Source organism: Stegastes partitus, unplaced genomic scaffold (assembly GCF_000690725.1).
Source record: "Stegastes partitus isolate 25-593 unplaced genomic scaffold, Stegastes_partitus-1.0.2 Scaffold316, whole genome shotgun sequence".
Taxonomy (NCBI): Eukaryota; Metazoa; Chordata; class Actinopteri; family Pomacentridae; genus Stegastes; species Stegastes partitus.
The window spans coordinates 372,911-395,028 of NW_007578047.1; the positions used below are offsets into that span (position 1 = coordinate 372,911).

A 22,118-nucleotide genomic window follows, 5' to 3' on the forward strand; every position below is an offset into this window, starting at 1 on the left:
CGAAATACAAAACAAAGAGTGGGAAACTAATCCTTCTTGTCAAACTGTAACATAGAGTAATTTGTTTACACGAAACACTAAATTGGTGTGAATTTGCTTTCACAGTGTGCACACCTTGTGAAAAATGGTGACGCTTTACAGTCCATGAATGGTTGTCTATGCATTTAATCCAATGAAGCACAGTATAGATAGTGCAGCATTGCACTTGGGAAGGTAAATCAAGATCAGATTGGCTTGTATGGTCAAAAGTGCCAGTTTCATTTCTGTGTGACATGTCCTGTCTGTGTGACACTGCTGTGCTCTCTCTACACTCTCGTTGGGAGACTTTTCCTTAAGCATTAAGATTCTACATTTCCACAATACTCTGGGACTAGGAACACTGATAAGTTTCTCACAGTCCATCTCTATGGCTGAAACACTGTCACCAGTTCAGTGTGACTGTTATATAAGATCGTTTTGACTTTGTAATTATTCATTTATCTCTTCCAGCTGATTGTTTCTGTTTATTCTAGATAACAGTGTTTTGTTTTCTTATGTCAGTATTTCTTCAAACTTGTTTGTAAATTGCTATAATCAATCATGCATAACCAGCTTGCTGTCCCGGAGGTGCATAAATAAAGCATTCAATAGGTCATTTAATGTATTTCACATTTCAAGCAGGTCCATGGTCTTGAGAGCATGAAGCTACTGTAAGTGTTTTAGAGCAACCGTCAGATAGGATAGACAGGACACATGTACTTATTCTTGCTTCTCAGCATAGACGTATTTATTTTTGCCAATTTTAGGCTAATTTCTGTGTTTGCTTTATACACACACATGACCAATTTGCTTGTAATTGGTTTTAAGTACTGCATTGATAGTCATAAATCCCACCATAAGAAGGTTGTATTGGTGTTTTGTGATGTCATTAGTATAGTGCAGTTGTTGGCCAGTCTGATGGTCACTGACATTTGTGAAGTATTTATGGCAAAAAAAGGGAAAGAATTTTTCCAGATTTCACCTTTTTGGATAACAAATAATTTAAAGTTGCACAGGACATATTACATGGTTCTTGCACCAAGCTCTGCGAATGTATGTGCACGTGCAAAGCCTGCAAAATGATCTCATTGTTGCCAGTGTACCTCTCAGACTTCTAAAGATTGCAGACTTCTGTAGCAGTGTTCCTTCATGCCGTGTGTAGATTAGTCCATAGAGTGTTTAAGGGCAATGCCAAACCCTACAAGGATGACTGTGTGACTTGTATACAGTAATTCCCACCATCTCCCCACAGAGGACAAACCTTATCATAAGGGTAATGGAAATTTGACGTAAAAAGAAAATTTAAAAAAATGTAAACTGCTTCACTGTGATTGTTCTTTGCAGGGATTATGTTACAAACCAAAGATAAATCAGTGTTTCCAAAAACTCTTTGCATGGTTATATTTCCAAAAACCGATGACATTTGAAAAGAATAGTACTATCAGTGATGAGCAGAGACTCGTGGAGCTGACAGTGGTGTAAATCTCTATCAGTATAGACTGTAGGTCTTTAATTCTGTTACAAGTGTTGAGCAGTGAGTCAGAGATTATGTGCAGAGGGGGAAGGGCTCCATTTAGAAGGATTTAGGTCGTTACTGGAAATGTCATGTTAATACTGTTGTTATTTAACTGATGTGTGTCAACAGCTGAACTATATTCTGTTTGTGTTGTATGTCTGTCTCTCCTCTGCCTGTCTGAAGATAACAATTTAAAGTCTAACAGCCCATGAAAAAGGCCTAACTAATCATAAACTAGTCTGTAATATCTTCATAGAAATCCAGATGTGAGTTAAGACACTTTCATTCATACTTGGGCACAAACATGTTACTGTTGCTCAGATCACAAATCTGATTGCATCTGTACTGATTTCCCATGTCTCCCAATAAGCTATGGTTGGCTATTCTCTTGTCCACGAAATGCACCTTTTTACCTGTTTTGGATAAATCCCAGAAATACTTGTGCAATTTAGAAGTTTACTTAAAACAGGAACTGTTGCCAGCTCACACAAGCACATGGATGCTGAATTTGTATAGAACATAGAAACCTGATTCATAAGATTTACATAGGACAACCAATCGTTGAATTTGTAAAGGGGCTTGTGGGAGTAACGTGGTTTTTTAGCTGATAATATCTAAAAATTTAAATAATTGGGTGGCTGTGGCTCAGGTGGTAGAGCGAGTCGGTCAATGATCGGAGGGTCGGTGGTTCGATTCCGCTCTGTAACCTGTGTCATGATCGTTGTGTCCTTGGGCAAGACACTTCACCCACCTTGCCTGGTGTGAATTGTTTGAGGTGGTGGTCGGAGGGGTCGTAGGTGCAGAATGGCAGCCACGCTTCTGTCAGTCTGTCCCAGGGCAGCTGTGGCTACAATCGTAGCTAACACCACTGGAATGAATGTGTGTGAAAGAATAATTGACAGTGTATGCGTCTTTGAGTTACTCCTTCAGTTAAAAAAGTGCTATATAAAGCTGATCAATTATTATTAATCAGCTAACCATGCTAGAAGTGGAAGTATAACTATGAATGTGGCAACAACAAAAACAGACTGTATATTGAAGGAAGGTTGAGGTCACAGCATGAGAATCAGGGATGAGTAATATGAACAGCATCAACAGGGGCTCCATTCCATTCAACTATTTACTCTTTAAAGAAATAATAGATAAAATTATGTCTAATATTTGTGTCATCAATATGGCAGAGGCACAGCTCAGTACTTTGACTTCTCACTCTATTAAACTTCTGTTTATCAAGCTGACTTAGTAACCAAACCGATAAACCTGAACCAACATGCCATAGAGGTTTCTACAGTTCAGAATTGGTGATTCAACCTGGCTGAGACAGACCTCGTCGGGTTGTGTTCCAAAAGATTAATAGCATGCAGCAGTGCAGGTCTAATGATTGCAAGTAACAGTTGCTGATGCCTTATTCACTTAGTATGACAGGATTGGTACTGGCATCAATTGAGCTCACAGTGTCAATGCATCACCACTTCTATGTAACAAAATGAATGCTGTGTTCCTGGCATTTACTACCAGACTTCTAGCACAGTGTCGTCTGACAGGCAACCAGGTAATGCCACTTTCAAGTTCATTTATGGTAGCTTTCTTGTAGCTCTTAAATGTATTATTTGAAAAAGTGCCAATTGTGATATATTATTCAGACAGCCCAGTCCAAGTAAGGTCCTATATGCACAATATTTCTCACAATGTTCTGCAAAAATAGATGTTTAAATACTGAATAAACTAACTAAGGGTCCCTCATGGAGCTGAAATCAATGAAAATGAACAGCTGCAGCTGAGTAATCTGTTAGGTTCTTGTTAGTTGTTTTTAACTTTACTTTTACAAAACAGTTCTGACTTGCTGAATAGTTCAGCTGTTGCCAGGACAAATACTAGCTTTTCTTAAGACAAGTTGCACCACCACATTGTAAAAATACTTTGTACTAAGTGAATGACCCAGATTAATTTATTTAAGTACAAAAGCTTTATGTACTCGCACACTGCAACATTTCTTCAGCTCTGCAGTGGAGATGCTAAGGAATGAATTATTCAGCTCTGATTTAGTGTTTCATCTCCACAATGTTTGGCTGAATTGTTAGGTGTGCTCAGGCTGTGGCCCTTGTCACATCTTTCCCCACCTCTCTCTTTATTTTCCTCTCATTGCCTTTTACTTTATTTTTGAAATAATGACATAAAATAGCTACTCAAAATTAAAGCTGACTTTCATTCCCTATAGGACAGGTTGTACCAGAAGACGTCAGAGTGAGCAAAACATTGTGTGTAATCAGTGGGGTTGCCCTTTAAGATTGTGCATGTTAAACCCAGAAAAACTCTGATGACATAGTTGATATGGGATTGTTATTGCCGTCTTTGTCTTTTGAGATCACATTCTGAAAGCTTAGTCTCCCTAAGATCTCTTACTGTACCACTTCCAGTACGTTGTTGTAAGCCTACACCACTTATTCCAGCTCATGGTTCAGCTCGGGCCAGAACAGGGCAGGTCCTGTTTGCCTTCAGCTGAGAGAACAGGAATAGTAGGGACAGATGGTACCACAAAGCCCAACAGTTTATTTGAAGCCCAAGCTCTGCATAGTCATTAAAGTGTGGTCTCATGGAAGCATGCGTTTTTGTCTATATCTGCCACAGATGTGGCTGCACTCAGCTCTAAGTGTGTAGATGAAGGGTCAACCCAGATTCCACAGGAGCACTTTATTGTGAATGGGGGCCCCCTCAAGGACTCTGCTGGTTTAGCGTGTTTTGAACCATTAACAACAAACCTTATATTACTGTCAACCATTTTAAAAGCATATTGCAATGAGCTACAGACATCAAGCATAAGTTTGTAGATTTGTCATTCAGGTTGTCAGTTTTCATTTACTTTAGTAGGGCAAAGTTAAACTTTGAGTTTTGATGTATTTTAGGTTGTTTACAGGCATTATGAAAATGATTAGATATGTACTCTGTCCCTTTGGACCCAGAAGCACAACATTAAGATTGCTTTTAGGAAAGGTAGATTTATTATCCTCAATCTTGGAGCACCCCTACAGAAGCACTCATGAGCTGACTGACTCAGGGACAAATGTGGTGGACAGTTCTCTAGAGGTGGATGGACCTGCTGTGTCTACTCATTAGCCAGAAGGTATACATGTGAGATCTACAGTCAGAAGTGTCAGAAGGGTGAGACAGAGCGCTGTAGAGGAGGGAAAACAGTCAATGTGAGCGTTGCGCAATTTTAACCGAGAGATCTAGAACAGCTGGGCTCATGGGTGAAGGGATTATATGAAAGAAGTGTTGGTTACCTGAAAGTAAGTCAACTGGACGTCACATGGGCTAAAAGTCAACCATCTAGGGCAAAAATGTCCTTGGGGTCAGTAAATGGCTTCATCTGGAGGTCTGTTTGAGAAACTAAGTTTAAGTCAATGAAAGTGTCACCCGCACCTAAGTCACCAAAAGACCACTTACCTGATACCTGGAGTTGAATGTTTTACCAGACAGTGAACTTAATGAACATAATGAAGGCTATTTTAGACTTATGGTAGGTTTCAGCTGGTAGTTCAAAACAAGACTACACTGGTTTGAAAACTGACTGACTGCTTGTTTCTGTGGCGCTTGAGCATTTTGCGGGAGTAGGGATGACAGGCTCGTGGGGAACACTGGTGGTGGAGACTGGAGTTGCAGCTGGGGAGGAAGACAAGGCACTTCTTGAGACGAGCATCATTTAAGTCACATGGCCTCATGGTTGATGCGTCTGCTGAGCTGCGACACACTGGAAGTCAGTCAATGCAGGGCTTCCATTATCTCCCGCAGAGCCATCTAATGCTGCACCACAAGGGCTCCTTGGGTGGAGAGAGCTTGCCCGGTTTGCTTGGTTTCGGCTGAATCCATAGTGGCCATACTGTTTTGTGAGGTTTAGGTTTTTGTTCGACCCAGAAGCAGAACACAGAAGTGGTAGAAAGTTACATTTATTAAACAATCTTCAAAGGGGAGTAGAGGTGGTTGTGGGCTGACTGGCTGGAAGTGAGTGACCGGAGGTGACACGGTGCATCTCAAGATGGTGAGCTGGCTGAACATGAAGAAGGCTGTCGCACATTGGAGGACCTACACTAGAAAGGCACTAGAGACAAACACTCACTAGCATATTTCACTGGAGATGGCTGAACACTCACTGTGCATGTACCACCGTCACAGAACAATCTGGCTCTGGAGAACAAGAGAAGCCAGGCTTTTACGGAGGTCTGGATGAGGTGAGATGATATGCAGGTGTGTTCAATCAGCCATCTGCAGTGAGTCAAGCCCTGCCCTCAGCCACACACTGAAAGGGACTGATGGTGTGGGCAGATGATGGAGGGCTTTGTGGGTGAGGAGGAGGATCTTGAATGTGATTCGTTCTTTGACAGGGAGTCAGTGGAGATTTTGGAGGATGGGGGTAATGTGATCATGAGAGCCGGTGTGGGTGAGGAGACAGGCGGCAGAGTTTTGAATAAGCTGAAGTTTGTTGAGGAGTTTGGAGGGTAAACCATAGAGGAGGCTATTGGAGTAGTCCAGTCTGGAGGTGATAAAAGCATGGATGAGTGTTTCAGCTGCAGGGAGGGAGAGAGATGGTTGGAGACGGGCGATATTTTTCAGATGGAATAAGGCTGTTTTTGTGACCTGTTTGATATGATGTTCAAAAGTGAGGTTGGTGTCGAAGATTAGTCCAAGGTTCGGGTGTGAGAGGAGGGAGTCAAGAAGTGATGGATGGACTGGGTGAGGGATTTGGGGCCGATGAACATGAGGTCAGTTTTATCACAGTTCAGCTGAAGGTAGTTGGTTTGCATCCAGGCTTTTATTTCAGAGAGGCAGTTTGAGACGGTGGAGAGGGTGGAGGAGGTAATGGATTGGGTGGAGATGTAGAGTTGAATGTCGTCAGTGTAGCAGTGGAATCGGAGATGGTGACGACGGATTATGTTACCAAGAGGGAGGATGTAGATGATGAAGAGCAGGGGACCAAGCACCGTACCTTGGGGGACACCTTGTGCCAGGGGATCAGTGGCGGAGGAGTGGTCATTGATGTGGATGAATTGTTGTTAGTTGGAAAGGTAGGATTTGATCCAGGTCAGTGCTGTGCCAGTGAAGTGATTTTTCAAGACGGGAGAGGACGATGGAGTGGTTAATGGTATCACAGGCAGCGGTGAGGTCGAGGAGGATGAGAATACTGACATGTCCAGAGTCTGCAGAGAGGAGGAGGTCGTTGGATGCTTTGAGGAGGGCTGTTTCAGTGCTGTTTGGATAGAAGACCAGATTGAAATACTTCATACATGTTATTGCAGTTGAGGTGAGTTTGGAGCTGGGAGGCGACAGCACGTTCTAATATTTTAGAAAGGAGGGGGAGGTTGGAGATGGGGTGGAAGTTGGACATGATGTCAGGGTCAAGTCCAATTTTTTTGAGAATGGGGGTGATGGCAGCAACTTTAAGGGTGTCAGGCACTGATCCAGAGCAGAGGGAGGAGTTGATGATGGCAGTGATGAGTGGAGAGAGGACAGGAAGGCAGGTCTTGATGAGCTTGGATGGGATGGAGTCCAGGGTGCAAGTGGGAGTCTTCATGCTGGTTATGAGTTGGGAGAGTTGAGCAGGAAAAATGGGAGAGAACTGAGATAAAGGCTGAGCAGTGGACGGGGGGGAGTAAGGGGGAGAGGTGGGGTGGAGGTGTGGAGGCTGTTGTAGATGGAGTCTATTTTGGATTGAAAAAATGTGAGGAAAGTCTGGCATTTATCGGTTGTGAAGGATGAGGCGGTGTTGTCATGAGGCTTCAGAAGGGAAGTGATTGTGGAGAACAGTGTCTTGGGGTTGCTGGAGCCAGAGTGGATGATGTGTGAGTAGTAGGTTGACCGGGCAGAGTTGAGAGCATCTCTGTACTTTTGGATGTGGTCTGTGTAGATTTGAAGATGTACTGTGAGTCCAGTTCTTCTGAAGAGTGGTTCCAGTTGGCACTTCTGTGCTTTCATCAGGCAAAGTGCAGGGTTGTATCATGGGGCAGAGTGCGTGAATGAGACTGTTTTTGTTTTGTTGGGGGCCAGGAAATCCAGACAGGAGGAGAGGGTGTTGTTGTCGTGGGTGACAAGGTCAGAGGGATTGCCAGATGGTGGTGCGGGGGATGCAATTAGGCTGCAGGTTAGTGCAGTAGAGAGAGCAGAGGGAGTAATGGATTTTATATTGCGGAAGTTTATACTGCGTTTAAGTTTGGGGATGGGGTGGGGAGTCTTTTGTCCATGTTGATTACCAGGTGATCAGAGATATGGAGGTTGTGGCATGATGGCTGTGATATCTTGAGACCAGTGGAGCAGACCAAGTCCAGGATGTGGCCACGGTTATGTGAAGGGAACATATTCCTGCCACAATCCAACAACATGCTGAGGTTAACTGGTGATTCTAAATTGTCCGTAGGTGTAAATGTGAATGTGCTTGTCGCTCTGTGTAGCCCTGTGGTAGACTGGTTACCTGTCCAGGTGAACCTGCCTTCACCCTGAGTCAGCTGGAATAGGCTCCAGCCCCCCGCTACCCAACAGAGGATAAAGCAGTGTATAGATAATCAATGGATGGTACTACATTGTGGGAAACTGTGGCTTACATTTAAATATGCACATCATTACTTGGGCATAAATTAAATGTTTCTTGATTCGTTATACTGAGATTAAGTAAGTATTTTTCATTCATTTTTCGTGAAAAGCCAAAACAGGATTGACTTGATTACTGTCTTTTAGATGTTGAAGAAGCCTGCCAGTTTGGACAACATCAGCTTCAGAGGGTGCTTTCACACTGAACTACACTGCTCAAAAAAATAAAGGAAACACTAAAATAACACATCCTAGATGTCAGTGAATGAAATATTCCAGTTGAAAAACTTTCTTCATTACATAGTGGAATGCATTGAGAACAAAACAACACAAAAATGATCAATGTACTGTTACCACTACGTGTTAGATACTCTGCGTATGTTAACGTAGATAAACAGTGAGCCAAACTCGTTTTCACAAGCCAGGATCCGAGCGTTTTCCTCCTTTATTACAGTATCCTTGAGACAGCGTACAAGTCAGTATTGCGGCTTGAAAAAGGTTGAGTGAAACTGAAATACATAAAACACAAATGGAAAAATATACCTCAGTCATTCGCATTACAAACAAATGCATTGAGAAAGAGTCAGCGTCAAAAACAATGCATAAACTTCGCTTAAACTTCACCAAATTGCTATCACCAAAGTTACTGGACATATTCACACTTGTATCGATCCATTGGTATGCTAATGAGATCGTTAATATGTGTAAATAGTGGCATTCATATGCTAATACAGCTCAACACGTCAGTGCAATGCAATGGGCTGCGTCTATTTCCTGGTGATAAACACGTACCAAAAGACGATCTCTAACAGAGCCTAAATAATTTAATAAAGGCATACGTTATCCTTTAAACAACAAAACACTTTTTGAACTTACAGCCATTGCTTTCGACGGTTTGGGTGAGATTTGACACACAGGAGCAACTTGGACAGGAATAGACAGGATTTTCATTTTCCCTCACTGAGCTTCTTCTACCCTCAATGCATTGCAACAACTTAAAGTTAAATATGCATAAACAATGTTGACTTTACAATTGCTTTTTACCTTGTACTTTTAACCTGAATTACAAACAATGAATTATAAAATATTTATCAAACCTTATCATGAACTTTTTTAACCTTTTTAATCACACACACTTTGCCGAGGGCAGAACTATCAATGTAAATCATAATTATGATTCCATGGAGGTCTGGATTTCAAATCATACTCACAAAATCACATTACAGACTGATCCAACTTCAGTGGAAATTCCTCAAGACAAGTCAAAATGAGGCTCAGTAGTATGTGGCGTCCACGTGCCTGTATGATCTCCCTACAACACCTGGGCATGCTCCTGATGAGGCAGGATGTTCTCCTGAGGGATCTCCTCCCAGACCCACTGCATCAGCATATGGTCTCACAATGGGTCTGAAGATCTGATCCCGGTACCTAATGGCAGTCAGGGTACTTCTGGCTAGCCCATGGAGGGCTGTGCGGCCCTCCAAAGAAATGCTTCCCCACACCATTACTGACCCACCACCAAAATGGTCATGCTGGAGGATGTTGCAGGCAGCAGAACATTCTCCACGGCATCTCCAGACTCTGTCACGTCTGTCACATGTGCTCAGTGTGAACCTGCTCTCATCTGTGAAGAGCACAGGGTGCCAATGGTGAATCTGCCAATCTTGGTGTTCTCTGGCAAATGCCAATCGCCCTGCACAGTATTGGACTATAAACACAAGCCCCACTGGTGGATGTCGGGCCCTCATACCACCTCATGGAGTCTGTTTCTGACAGTTTGAGCAGAAAGATGCATATTAGTGACCTGCTGGAGGTCATTCTGCAGGGCTATGGCAGTGCTCCTCCTGGTCCTCCTGCACAAAGGAGAAGGTAGAGGTCGTGCGGCTGGGTTGTTGTCTTCCTACGGCCCCCTCCACGTCTCCTGGTGCACTGGCCTGTCTCCTGGTATCTCCTCCATGCTCTGGACACTGTGCTGAGAGACACAGCAAACCTTCTTGCCACAGCTCACATTGCTGTGCCATCCTGGATGAGCTGCACTACCTGAGCTACTTCTGTGGGTTGTAGACACCGCCTCATGCTGCCTCTAGGGGTGATGCCACCGACAAACTGCAAAAGTGACCAAAACATCAGCCAGAAATCCTGGAGAAGCTTGCTAGGGTTTGGAGTGTGTTCCAGCTAACACCGGGTGAGGGGCATGCTCATACTCACACCTACGACCAATTCAGAATCACCAGTTAACCTACCACGCATATCTTTGGACTGTGGGAAGGAGCTGGAACACCCTGCACAAATCTACACTAGCACAGGGAGAAAATGCAAACTCCACACAAAAAGGCCTCAGCCAACCAGCATACTGAGTCAGACCTACAAAACTACAAAAAATGTGTTTAGGGTCAATAATGACATTGTCTGAGAACCAAACTTCTTCTGGACATATTTCTTAAAGAATGGCCTTTTGTTGGAGCTGGAAAAGTACATTTCCCAGGAAAGCAACAAAAGTAGCCATTTTCATACAGTGTGACCTCACCACTAAACCAGACTGTAGTTAAGGCCCAACGTGCTGCTGCCTCCAAGGACAGTAGTCTGCACATGCTAACACCTCCATTGTAAAACTTGGTGGCATACCTCCACTATGTTTTAGTTCACTCATCAAAAAGCTTTTGTAGATGTTGGCATTTATTATTGCAATATACAGTGTGAGCACATTATATAGCCGAGGGTGATACGTGGGATGCACACAGGTGAAAAATGTAAACAAACTTACTATGTGTATTAGCATTTTGAGCTAATTAATTAGCTCAATCATTAGGAGAGGCAAGAATGATCAAGTCTTAGATGAGTGTTTTTTTCCAAGAACAGTGAGTGTTGTATGCTATATCCTAAGGGTTTCAAATAAATATGGCCATTCAATCCAATCAAAAGCCTTTTGGGCATCCACTGTCATGACTGCAGCTTGGATGTTATCAGCCCGCTCAGAGTACAATACATTCAACAAACGACGCACATTTAAAAAGGAAAGCCTGCCTGGAATAAAACCAGCTTGGTCTGGATGAATGATTGTTGCTATATGTTTATTTAATCTAGTGGCCAATACTTTTGTCAAAATTTTATGATCAAAGTTGAGCAAAGAAATTGGCCTATAGCTAGCGGGATCAGTGGAATCTTTCCCTTTTTTAAATAACAGACATACATTAGCCTCATACAAAGAAGGTGGAAGAGTTTTGCTGGCCATCGACTCATTGAACATTCTGAGAAGCAGAGGTGTTAAAATCTCATAGAATGCCAAATAAAATTCAGCTCCAAAACCATCTGGTCCTGGACATTTGCCTGTTGGAAAAGCCTTGATTGGCTCAACTAATTCCGCCACTGAAAACATTCTTTCCAAAGAGTGCTGATTGCTCTCATTTAACTGTGGCAAAGATAGCGAACTGAAAAAGTGTGCATAATCTGTCATAGTTGCTGTAGAGGTGGAGGTGTACAGAGGTGAATAAAAGTCTTTAAATACATTGTTAATTTCCTGATGATCTGTAAGGATCTGTCCAGCTTTGGACTATATTTTATAAATAGCAGTCTTGGCTTGATCCCCTTTCAGTTGTCTTGAAAGTAACTTTTGTGGTTTGTCACTCAGTTCAAAATGTTTTTGTCTGGTCTTTAGTAAAGGACTACTAATTTCCCTACCAAGGGCGGAGTTATATTCAGACTTAAGCTTTAAGATCTTGTTATAGTCAGACTACTGTAAAGAGGTCTTATGTGTTTGTTCTAGATTAATAATTTCTTGTTCAATTTCTTTCATTCTTTTAGATTCAGCTTTTTTTTCGTAGTTTCAAACATAATCATATGTCCTCTCATGGTAGCTTTAAGCGCTTCCCATAAAGTGGAATCTGAAACCTCTCCGTTGTCAATTATCTTCAAAACCTCTGTAAGATTTTTGTTCATGTACTCCTTAAAACCTGGTGATGATAATAATAGAGGGTTACATCTCCACTTAAATTTTGGTTTAGAAAAAGATACTTGAAGCTGCAAAGTAGTGGGACAATGATCAGAAATTAATAAGCTGTGATAGTTTGTTTTACTAATCTTTGGAATTGACAGGGCCTCAGTAATAAAGTAATCAATTCGAGTATATGACTGGTGTACGTGAGAATAAAATGAATATTCCTTTTTGTCAGGGTGCTGTATTCTCCAAATGTCTACCATGTTTCTAGATTTGATCAGATTATTTAATCACAAAGTGATTGGAAATGAATTAATATGACCAGAAATCGAAATAAATCTCCCATTGGGATCTATAGACTTGGATTTCAATATAAAATGAATATTATTACGAAACAAAATTGCTACCCCCCTTGCACGAGTTGTAAAGGGTGCGTGATAGACCTGTGAGACCCAGCCGGGCTTCAGTTTATATTCTGTATCTTTAACAGTATGAGTCTCTTGCAGAAACAAAATATCTGCTTTCAAAGAATTTAAATAAGAAAATACCTTCCCACATTTTATATTATTCCCCAGGCCCCTCACATTCCAGGAGGCTAAAGTAATTGTATCATTTAGAACTGAAGACATAGTTTCAAAATGATCGAAAACAATTCATACGTAAGTTATACACTTTAAAACAAAATCGTGATTGAATAGCCAAACAGACCGTCTCTCCCCATACTCCATCACACCAACACACACCCACACACAACACACATACCCACCCCCCACCACCCACCCACCCACAAGAAAAAAAGACCCCATAGTCCATAAGGCGCATGGCAATGACCCGTCGCCGAAGGTCTCTCTCGAAATAATTAATAGAAACAAAACACGGTGTGACCCACAGCTTCTCCATGGTGGAATAAAAAAAAAAGAAAGATTAAATCCCACCGTCCATACACGAGTTCAAGTCATTTGAGGGATAGTCGGCAAATACTATTCCAATAATAGCCTCAACAGTCACAGTTCACAGGCCTACATCCCCATACAGTAGGCCTACTTATTTAACTCTTGCTCTATGAAAGACATAGCGCTATCAGGTGAGTTATTGACTTTTACCTGATCGTTGTGCTGGACATAAAGTTTAGCTGGAAAACGTAAGGTATATTTAACTTCCCGCTCTCTGAGCGTCTGGGTTACCTCACGAAAGCCTCTTCTCTGTGCCATCACCTCCGCGGTGTAATCCGGATGTATGTAGACTCGGTTGCACTTGTAGCTCACTTGTTGTTGCCAACTCAGCCGTAGGATTAATTCCTTCTCCTGATAAAAGTGAATCCTGGCGATAATGCCCCGTGGTCTGTTGCCATCCGTGGGTTTTGGCACAGGAATGCGATGTGCACGCTCCACTGTCACCGGCTTTGTAAAGTTGCTGGCCCCAAACAACTTCTGCAGTAATCCAGCGACGAACTCTGTGGGTCGGCCTTTTTCCTCACCCTCTGGTATTCCCAATATCTTGATGTTATTGCGTCGCATACGTCCCTCCAAGTCATCAATGTTTGTTAAAAGTCTGTCGTTTGTTTTTCTCGTAGCTGTCAAACACAGCTCTAGCGCCTGGATACGCCGTTCATGGTCAGAACCCTGTTCCTCTGCAACGACCAGCCTTTCAGTCAGCGCCAGCTGTGTGTTCATCAGAGTTTCAAGCTTGTTATCTAGGAGGTCGAATCGCTTATTCATTGATTTGAGAATCTTTTCAGATAACTTATCCCACACAGGCGGTGAGTCTGGCTCCGCGTCAGGCCCATGCTTCACAGCTGATTCAAATTGTTTGGTGATCTTTGTTCCAGGCATTTTGCTGCTTACAAAGTTAACTTTCCTTCACCAAACACCAATCAAAATGATCAAGGTTTAAAGCTCCGCTATTTTTCTTGGCCAATCGTAAATTAGACGACAAGATTAATGACAAAACGATATTATTCCACCCGGAGCACTGAGACAACTGTCTAGCCCTTGCTAGCTCCGCCCCATCCACTAGTAGGATCTCCACCCACTCGGGATCTTTCTGTGTGGAGTTTGCATGTTCTCCCCGTGCAGCGTGGGTTCTCTACGGGTTCTCCAGCTTCCTCCCACAGTCCAAAAACATGTTGAGGTTAATTGGTGATTCTAAATTGTCCGTAGGTGTGAATGTGAGTGTGCTTGGTTGTCTGTCTCTAAGTGTGGCCCTGTGATGGACTGGCGACCTGTCCAGGGTGTCCCCTGCCTTCACCCTACGTCAGCTGGGAGAGACTCCAGCCCCCCTGTGACCCTCGTGATGATTAAGCGGTGTATAGAAAATGGATGGATGGATGGATGGATGGAATTCAAATGTACAATATCAACAATAAAAAGATGAGTGAGCAGCCAAACGGGAGACATCTATATTGAATCAAATAAACACAGAGTAGTCTGGGTCAAGTGTCATCTTTTATTCAGCCTTTCATTTGCATATTTCTGATACTTTTTATTAGGGATGCATGATATGTAAAATTTTAATTGATACCGATAACAGATAATTAACTGCTTCTCATGGCCGATGCCGATACCAATAACCGTTAAGTTCATATTTTTATATTTTATATAATCTTAAAATAATCTACAGTTTGTGCATCCAGGAGAATAAAAACATTTAAGATGCAGTGATGAAAAAAATAATACTTTAGAAGCTCTGGCCAGACTATAACAGCAAACAACAGTACAGGCTCTTCAAATGTTCATTTATTTTTGTGAAAATATCACAAACAGCTGAAAAAAATAACACTGCATTTTCTCAAACAAAATAAATCAAAACAAAATGTCCTGTGATTGTTCACACAGGCTGTTACACCTTTCAAAACTAAAACCTTTTGCCTGTGGTCAGTTGTTGTAAATGAAAACATATTCAGTGTATCAAATGTACTGATATATCAAATCACAACTAAAGCAAAAAGAGCATCCCTCAAAAAAAAGGGGTTCACAGAACTATGACTGGTTTGTCTGCAAATAACAAAGTTTATCTTCTAGCATTTTATGCATAACAAAGAAATACAATCTTTAGTGCATGAGGATGAGGTAGGTATAGTTTTTAAGTCAAATATTTATTCAAATGAAATCAATTAAATGCATTGACATATGTCAACCTCAACTCCAAAAACACACAAAAATAGAAAATAAAGTGCATCCTCAACCATAATAAAGTGCATCTCACAACAAAAGGTGTTTATAGAATTATTACTGCTTTAACTGCATCGGGCACAGTAGAGATTTCTCTGAAATGTTAGTTTAGAAATTAAAATAAAAATGAAAAAAACCCTTACATTTTCAAATTTCAACTTCTTCTGTCACTTTGTCCAGTGTCCCTTTGTCTTTTCTATTTATGTGAGGGCATCATTGGGAGATTTTTTTTGATAAAGAGTAGCATCTCTGCCTTCTCACACCCAATTCTGTTTCTTTTTCCATCAACAGCATTTGCAGCAGCAGAACACAAACGTTCACTGTCTATACTTGTGCAAGGGGCTGACAGGTATTTCTGTGCAAGTGAGGCAAGGTTCGGGAACCAGGATTTATTGCTTTTCCAGTATTCCATGGGGTTCTTGGGTCTGAGAATCGGGGGCTTTGACAGATATTCTTTTATCTCAAGAAGATAAAGAACACAAACATTAAATGTAAGTAGTAAAATAATTAATATTAATATGTTTAGTATAGGGCTGCAGGGTGGCGCAGTTGGTAGCACTGTTGCCTCGCAGCAAGAAGGTTGCCGGTTCGCATCCCGGTGGGGGCACCGGAATCTTTCTGCGTGGAGTTTGCATGTTCTCCCCGTGCAGCGTGGGTTCTCTCCGGGTTCTCCGGCTTCCTCTCACACAGTCCACAAACATGTTGAGGTTAATTGGTGATTCTTAATAGTCCGTAGGTGTGAATGTGAGTGTGCTTGGTTGTCTGTCTCTAAGTGTGGCCCTGCGATGGACTGGCGACCTGTCCAGGGTGTCCCCTGCCTTCACCCTAAGTCAGCTGGGATAGACTCCAGCCCCCCACGACCCTAGTGAGGATTAAGCGGTGTATAGATAATGGATGGATGGATGTTTAGTATATTTCACAAGACACATTCAAAGGTTTATTTAAACAATAAATTAATATGCTATAAGATTTGTTGTGTTAAAACTTGTTGTGTACTTCCCTCCTCTCAAAATCCTTGCTGAACACGTATTACAAACAGGGATGGTCTTGTCATCCAATGCCACCGAGAAGAACGTTCCTACATTCATACTAGCTCCTGTATCCACTCAGGTCAGTCAGGTATGCATGCTTCATGCGCGGCAGATGACGTCGGGAGTGCAACACAACCTGTTTAAAGGTGCAACACTCCAACAAGCGATTTTAAAAAACCTATTACATTATCGGTTCAATTTATCGGATTAAATCAATTTTTCGGACTGATTCAAAAATGATGTAATTTCGCCACATATCGGCCGATCATTTTTTCGGGCCGATAATTATCATGCATCCCTACTTTTTATATAACTTTATACAGCTGCCAAAGGTTCATTGCCAAACTGAAAAGTAAAGAGAGTTCACTGGTATAATGTATATAAAAGGCTTTGAATGCAGACTTTTTTTTTTTTTTTTTTAATTGAAGCTAAATAAATTAATAAAAAAGGAAGGTTTAGAATAAATGAAAACATTTTTTTTTATTGTTTTTATTGGTACTATGTGCCTTTTCATCATCAATTACAATGCAACATCTTACTGTGTTCTGTTTAGGTGAAGGTCTGATGCCAAAGACGCTACAGCAGACACATCCCGCCAGTAATCCGATATTTTCCACCCTGGTTCATCTGGACATCTCTTAGGAGCTTGTACAGTTTCTCAGCAGCCCACCTCTTTCACGGATGGATTTGTGGAAGTCAGCCCCTGCCAGTTCCTCTACCTATACTAAGTGTTGGAAGCTTGTGAGTGGCTGCTGGTAAGGGATGCTCAACAGCCCCAAGATGCCAGGATGCCTATCACTCAGGACAACGCCTTCAGCATCCTCTCACTGCTGGAGGACTGGCATGGAGCTCAGATCAAAGGATCATTGCAGGATGACAACCTGAATAAAGACGGTTTTACTTATAAGGTACTTAACTCACTTCATTACCTTCCAACCACATCCTCCAAACTTGTCTAATTTTACATTCTTCAGATTCTTTTCACATTACGACATTATATTTTTCTTGTTAGTATGACATATGTTGCCATTATTACTTGATAAATGAAAATTATTTTATTTATGTAATGAAACCTGTGTTTTTGGAACAACCTGTAATTTCATCTTGTTGCATCGTTAAATTGAAATGTGTTTTGTACCTCTTTCTCCTCACCACCAATAGGCAGTGTCTCGCCCTCTAAGACATGATTACCTTATCAGTCTGTACTGTTACATTTATATGTATGTAGCAAGCTCATGAATCTGAAACTATTCTTTTTCCACACTGATAGTTGTTAATCTGAAAAAAAACTTAGTTACCTGGTAACCATTCTAAAAGTTACCTGTGGATGGGCATGTCTGTACAATTGTCTGTCTGTGGCAACCGTGTGACAGACGGATGTAGCCTCCTTTAACAACTTGCTGGTTTTAGAAGTGGTATTAACCCTCTGAGCCCCCAAACCCCCAAGTGGGTTTGAAGAGCATGCTGTCTTTAAAAAACTGCCAAAATGACAGCTGTAATCAGAACCAGAGGCAGTGTAAACAAAAAGGATCACCTGAGCCACAGCATACCAACATGTGTTGCACTGTTAACTTTAAATTGGGATATTTCTCATGTAAAAACTTGCCAAAAAATCAGAATGATTTATTGCATTATAGCTTTGTTTTATTGCACTGAAGACATTTTCTAATTCGCCTTACTTCGTACTTCCAGTGATGGTTGTGCAATTTCCATAGATGTGCAGGACTTAATATTGCAGGGGAAAATGTGCCCACTGTGAGTAAACTCTGACAAAAAAACTGACAGGAACAAAAAACACCCAGGAACAGCCTGGAGTTTCGAGACGTAATATGTGAATTTTTACCCAATTAAAGGACCTTTTCATCTACTAATTTGTAAGTCTTTGTCTTCCTCCAGCGTGTGGATCAGGACTCTTACCAGAATGAGGAAGGGGACAGTGTTTGCAGCAGCAGCACTGCTAGCAGTGTTCACATTGAGGACATGTCCCTGTGTCTTGCTGCCATTCAGAAGTTGGTGGAGTACATTAAGTTCAACTTCATGGAGGGTGACACAGCTCCATCAGACAGTCCGTCCTTCTGTAGAGAGGGATTAGACGTTGAAGTTCATGCTGTTTCCCTTAATAAAGATGAAGGAGATACCACAGAGTTTGGCCTCAGCTTTGGGAACATCCCTATTTTTGGGGATCCTGACAGAAGGAAAAAGGGAGGCCCAAGGAGGAGAAGGGACATGGGCCCCATCATGGATGTGGGCTGCATCTGGGTGACAGAGGTGAGGAAGAGGAGCCCAGCAGCTCGCTGCGGGGGGATCAAACTCAGAGATGAACTGCTGTCACTGAACGGGCAGCTTATGGTGGGAGTAGACGTTAGTGGAGCCAGGTAAGATGATTTCAATAACTACCATGTGGAAGGAAACAATGATTGCAATAATGACCTTGTATACTGTAAGCACAATGCAAGAATATTGGGAAAAAATAGCCTGATGCATTAAATGAAATACTTTCTTACTTGCTGGACTTTATATCAAAGCAACAAGCCTGTAAATCCAGCATTGTCTTTTCAATAAAACAGTGTGTGGATATAACCAGAGATATTTAAACTGGAAGTCTTGGCACAGGCTCTTATTTTCTAACTGTCATTTAACATGTCACCTTGTAATAGCTTTTGTCACCATTTTTAAATTACAGTGGTATATTAATACGTAACATGAGGACCACCAGCAAATATTTAGGAAGGCAGAAACAGAAAATGGCTGATACTTCTTCTAAATAAGTTCATCATAATTGTTGCAATTATTTCGTTTCCTTGGTTTGTTACCCTTTTGAGCTCACTTGAGATTGCTGGCCTGTGAAATACTAAACCAGGTCAAACAAACCTCAGGTCTATTTTTGACTGCATCTCTTTCTTTGGAAAATATATATTGGCTGTGACAGGTTTCCCGCAGATCTGTTTCGGATACGGCCAGTAAAGATTTAATTTAATGGTCTAGCTCAAAGAGACATATGACAAGTCTGACAGCCCCTCACACTGAAGCAGGCCGGGTAGTGCAGTGGTTTCATGCAGGTCCATGAATATGGTCTCTGTGAATTCTTGTTAAAATTAGTTTGTTGTAGTCGACTGTACTTGTAAAGGAACAGCAACTGTCATCATCCTAAATAGGATGCTGACAAAAAAACATGTGTCTCCCTGTTGTTTTTATAAACCTACCTTGCACAGCTCTCAAGAATTTTTTTTCTGGGCAGAGTGACAGGTTTTTGAGTGTGGTTCCATTAAATAAATTAAGTTTTTGTTCTCTTCCTCCTTAGTACCCCCAGCTTAACCAGTATAGGGTCTGTGTGACAAGCAGCTCTGTGGACCTGGTCCAAGCTGGATATCCAGTGTGTAGAGGACTGGAGATCATTTAGAGAGCTGCTATAACTCCTCAGTGCTTAAACATGATATCCAGGTCTGTCGGACTTGTGTGGTTTTGTGCTGTTGCCACATTTAAAGCTACAGATAAGCCTAAATTGTTTAAATGTTTTTAAAATACAGTAATGTCACCTTTCCCAGTATGCGTGGTTTGCCCTTCTGTCTTGTGGTTCTTAGAAAGCTTATGGTAACATGTTGTTTGTGTTTTTATTTGTGTTAAGGTAGGTCAGTTTGAGAGTCACAGAGTGATGAATACATTGCTTACCACATTGAAGGTTGCATCAACTTCAACCCCAACCCTCATATTCCTGTGAATTAAAGGATAATTAAGGTATATTTCAGAATGGCTTATTTCCCAGTAATGTGGCTGCTGTGGCTCTATGGTGCATGCATTCTCCACCTCCCTTAAAATGCTGGCCTGGCTGTTGCAGGGTAAATAGGTCAGTTGGCAAGTGATCATGAATGGTGATCCCCGGCAGCTAGATTCTGGCTTTCATTTTAGTCAGACTGAAAACTAAAATATACTCAAGATGATTTATGTAAAAAGTTCATGATTTTAAAAGATTCAGAGAGCTTGTGCTTTTTTCATATCACAAGGGCCATGAGACTAATGATGCGTAGTCTACATCTGAACTATTATGAACTACTGTTTTCAGTGAAGAAAATAAAGCCATTCGCTCATGTACAGGCACAACTTGTTAAAGATGAGTCCAAAAGTACAAATAGACTTTTTTCTTATCTTAAAACGCTAAATTAAACATTAAATCACAATATTCTTATTCATTAACTTTCCCATTTCACTTTCTCTGATGAATGTGGTTTAAATCTTTTCACAGTTACCTGGCTGACCAGTGCTGGAATGGAGGCTGTATTTACCTAATCCTGCTGCGTCGAGTCAAACGAAAAGCTCCTCTCCCTCCCTGTGACATCAGTGAAAGTGTCAGTACTGCTGTCAGCAGTGACAGTTGTGAAGACCAGCAACAGGGCACAGCAGCCTCTGAGTCCTCCAACAACTTGGCAAACTGTAAACGCACACGCAAGTTTGGTGTCATATCACGTTCATCCTTTAACCGAGACAACAGGGACAGTACTGACTCAGAAGTTCGGAGCTCCTGCAATGGCTACAGCTGCTCTCCTCCGACTGATGCAGAAGTCAGCTCTCCGGGAGATGACTCAGGTCGCATCCTCTCCACACACACACCTGCAGAGGAAAGTCCAAACACCTTTCCTCAGGTGAGAACTGTTCCCCAGCGACTACACGGTCGAGGTGCTGCCACCCTGCCTTCAAGATGTCACAGTCAGCTGTTAGAGAGCAAAATGGATTCTTTGGGGATTGAATCTTCTGGCCAGGTGAGACATGCTGCTGACATATAGGGCTTGCAAAGTATTTACTCAAGCAAAGGTCATACTAGGTAGAATTTGTTTTGACGACAAGAGATTGAGACAGATGACTTCAGCCCAGCAAAAGAAAAACCCTGTTCTTTGGTCAGTACGGTGATGTGTCAGACGCAGTGACAGCTTCAGGGCACGAGAAAGAAACAGAAGGAAGGAAGACACATGGACAGGAATGAACCTGAACTCATCATGCAGTGTAGCTAGCAGACTTTACTTGGTCATTGCCATCTTTAATAACAAATAACAAAACTAAATGCAAAAATTGAAATGATCAGTGAAAATGCTCCTTTTACATCCAGTCTGTTTCCTCAACTTTGCGGCTGACACAGCCACCCACTGTTCACAGAGGTGTCGTTAAGTCACCTCAGAAACACTTGTACACTACACTATGGAAAATTGTTTCTTAGCTGATCAGAACTGAAAATATTAGACCAATTTACAGTTGAGTCTAAAAACCATATCAATGTAAACATTCTTTAAACAGCGTAGCATAACAGTAAATGATTATAGTTGTTAGAGTGTATATTCTTAGTTCTTGTATTAAAAACATCCGTTCATTATTTTATCACACGTTCTGATCTTTTGATGTGGTCTTGGTCTGGATGCAGTCTATGCATAAAAAAAGTTTTCAGGGTTTATGGTCCATGTGTCTGTCTATCGTCTGACACCTGAGCTTGTTTTGAATCAGAAGTCTCTTTCCCTCCATTTTTTTCAGTCTGAAAACATTTGCACTTTCTTTTTTTCTCCACGTTTCTGTTTCCACTGTTGCATTTAACATTGTGTTCTTATATTCCCTTCTCATTGTATACAGCTAACTCTATTATCTTCTAGATAAATTGGTAATGAAAAAAATACTTTATTTATCCCAGAAGGGAAATTCAGTAAGGGAAATTCAACTAATGAAGCTGATCCTGGCAGAATAAGGCATTAAAGCTTTCTGAGCCTAATTTTATACCTGGAATTAAAGAGCATCAGAGAGCAGAAAAGAGCTGTTGTGTGCTGAATAGTCAGTAGTGTTGTGCATGCAAGGTTAGAGCGGGAGTTCTATTATGAAGACAGAAGAAGAACAAGAGT

The 22,118-nt window shown here is 41.6% G+C and overlaps 1 protein-coding gene across 1 annotated transcript in view; it reads left to right on the forward strand.

The window, feature by feature from the left end:
- Positions 1-17,127: 17,127 nt before the first annotated feature.
- pdzd2 (PDZ domain containing 2) overlaps positions 17,128-22,118 on the forward strand; it is a 56,091-nt gene continuing 51,100 nt past the window's right edge. Inside the window, exons 1-3 of the mRNA XM_008283519.1 lie at positions 17,128-17,153; positions 18,142-18,620; positions 20,486-20,999. Of these exons, the coding sequence (XP_008281741.1) occupies positions 18,226-18,620; positions 20,486-20,999 (909 nt within the window). The 5' untranslated portion in view covers positions 17,128-17,153; positions 18,142-18,225. The remainder of the gene's footprint in view (positions 17,154-18,141; positions 18,621-20,485; positions 21,000-22,118) is intronic.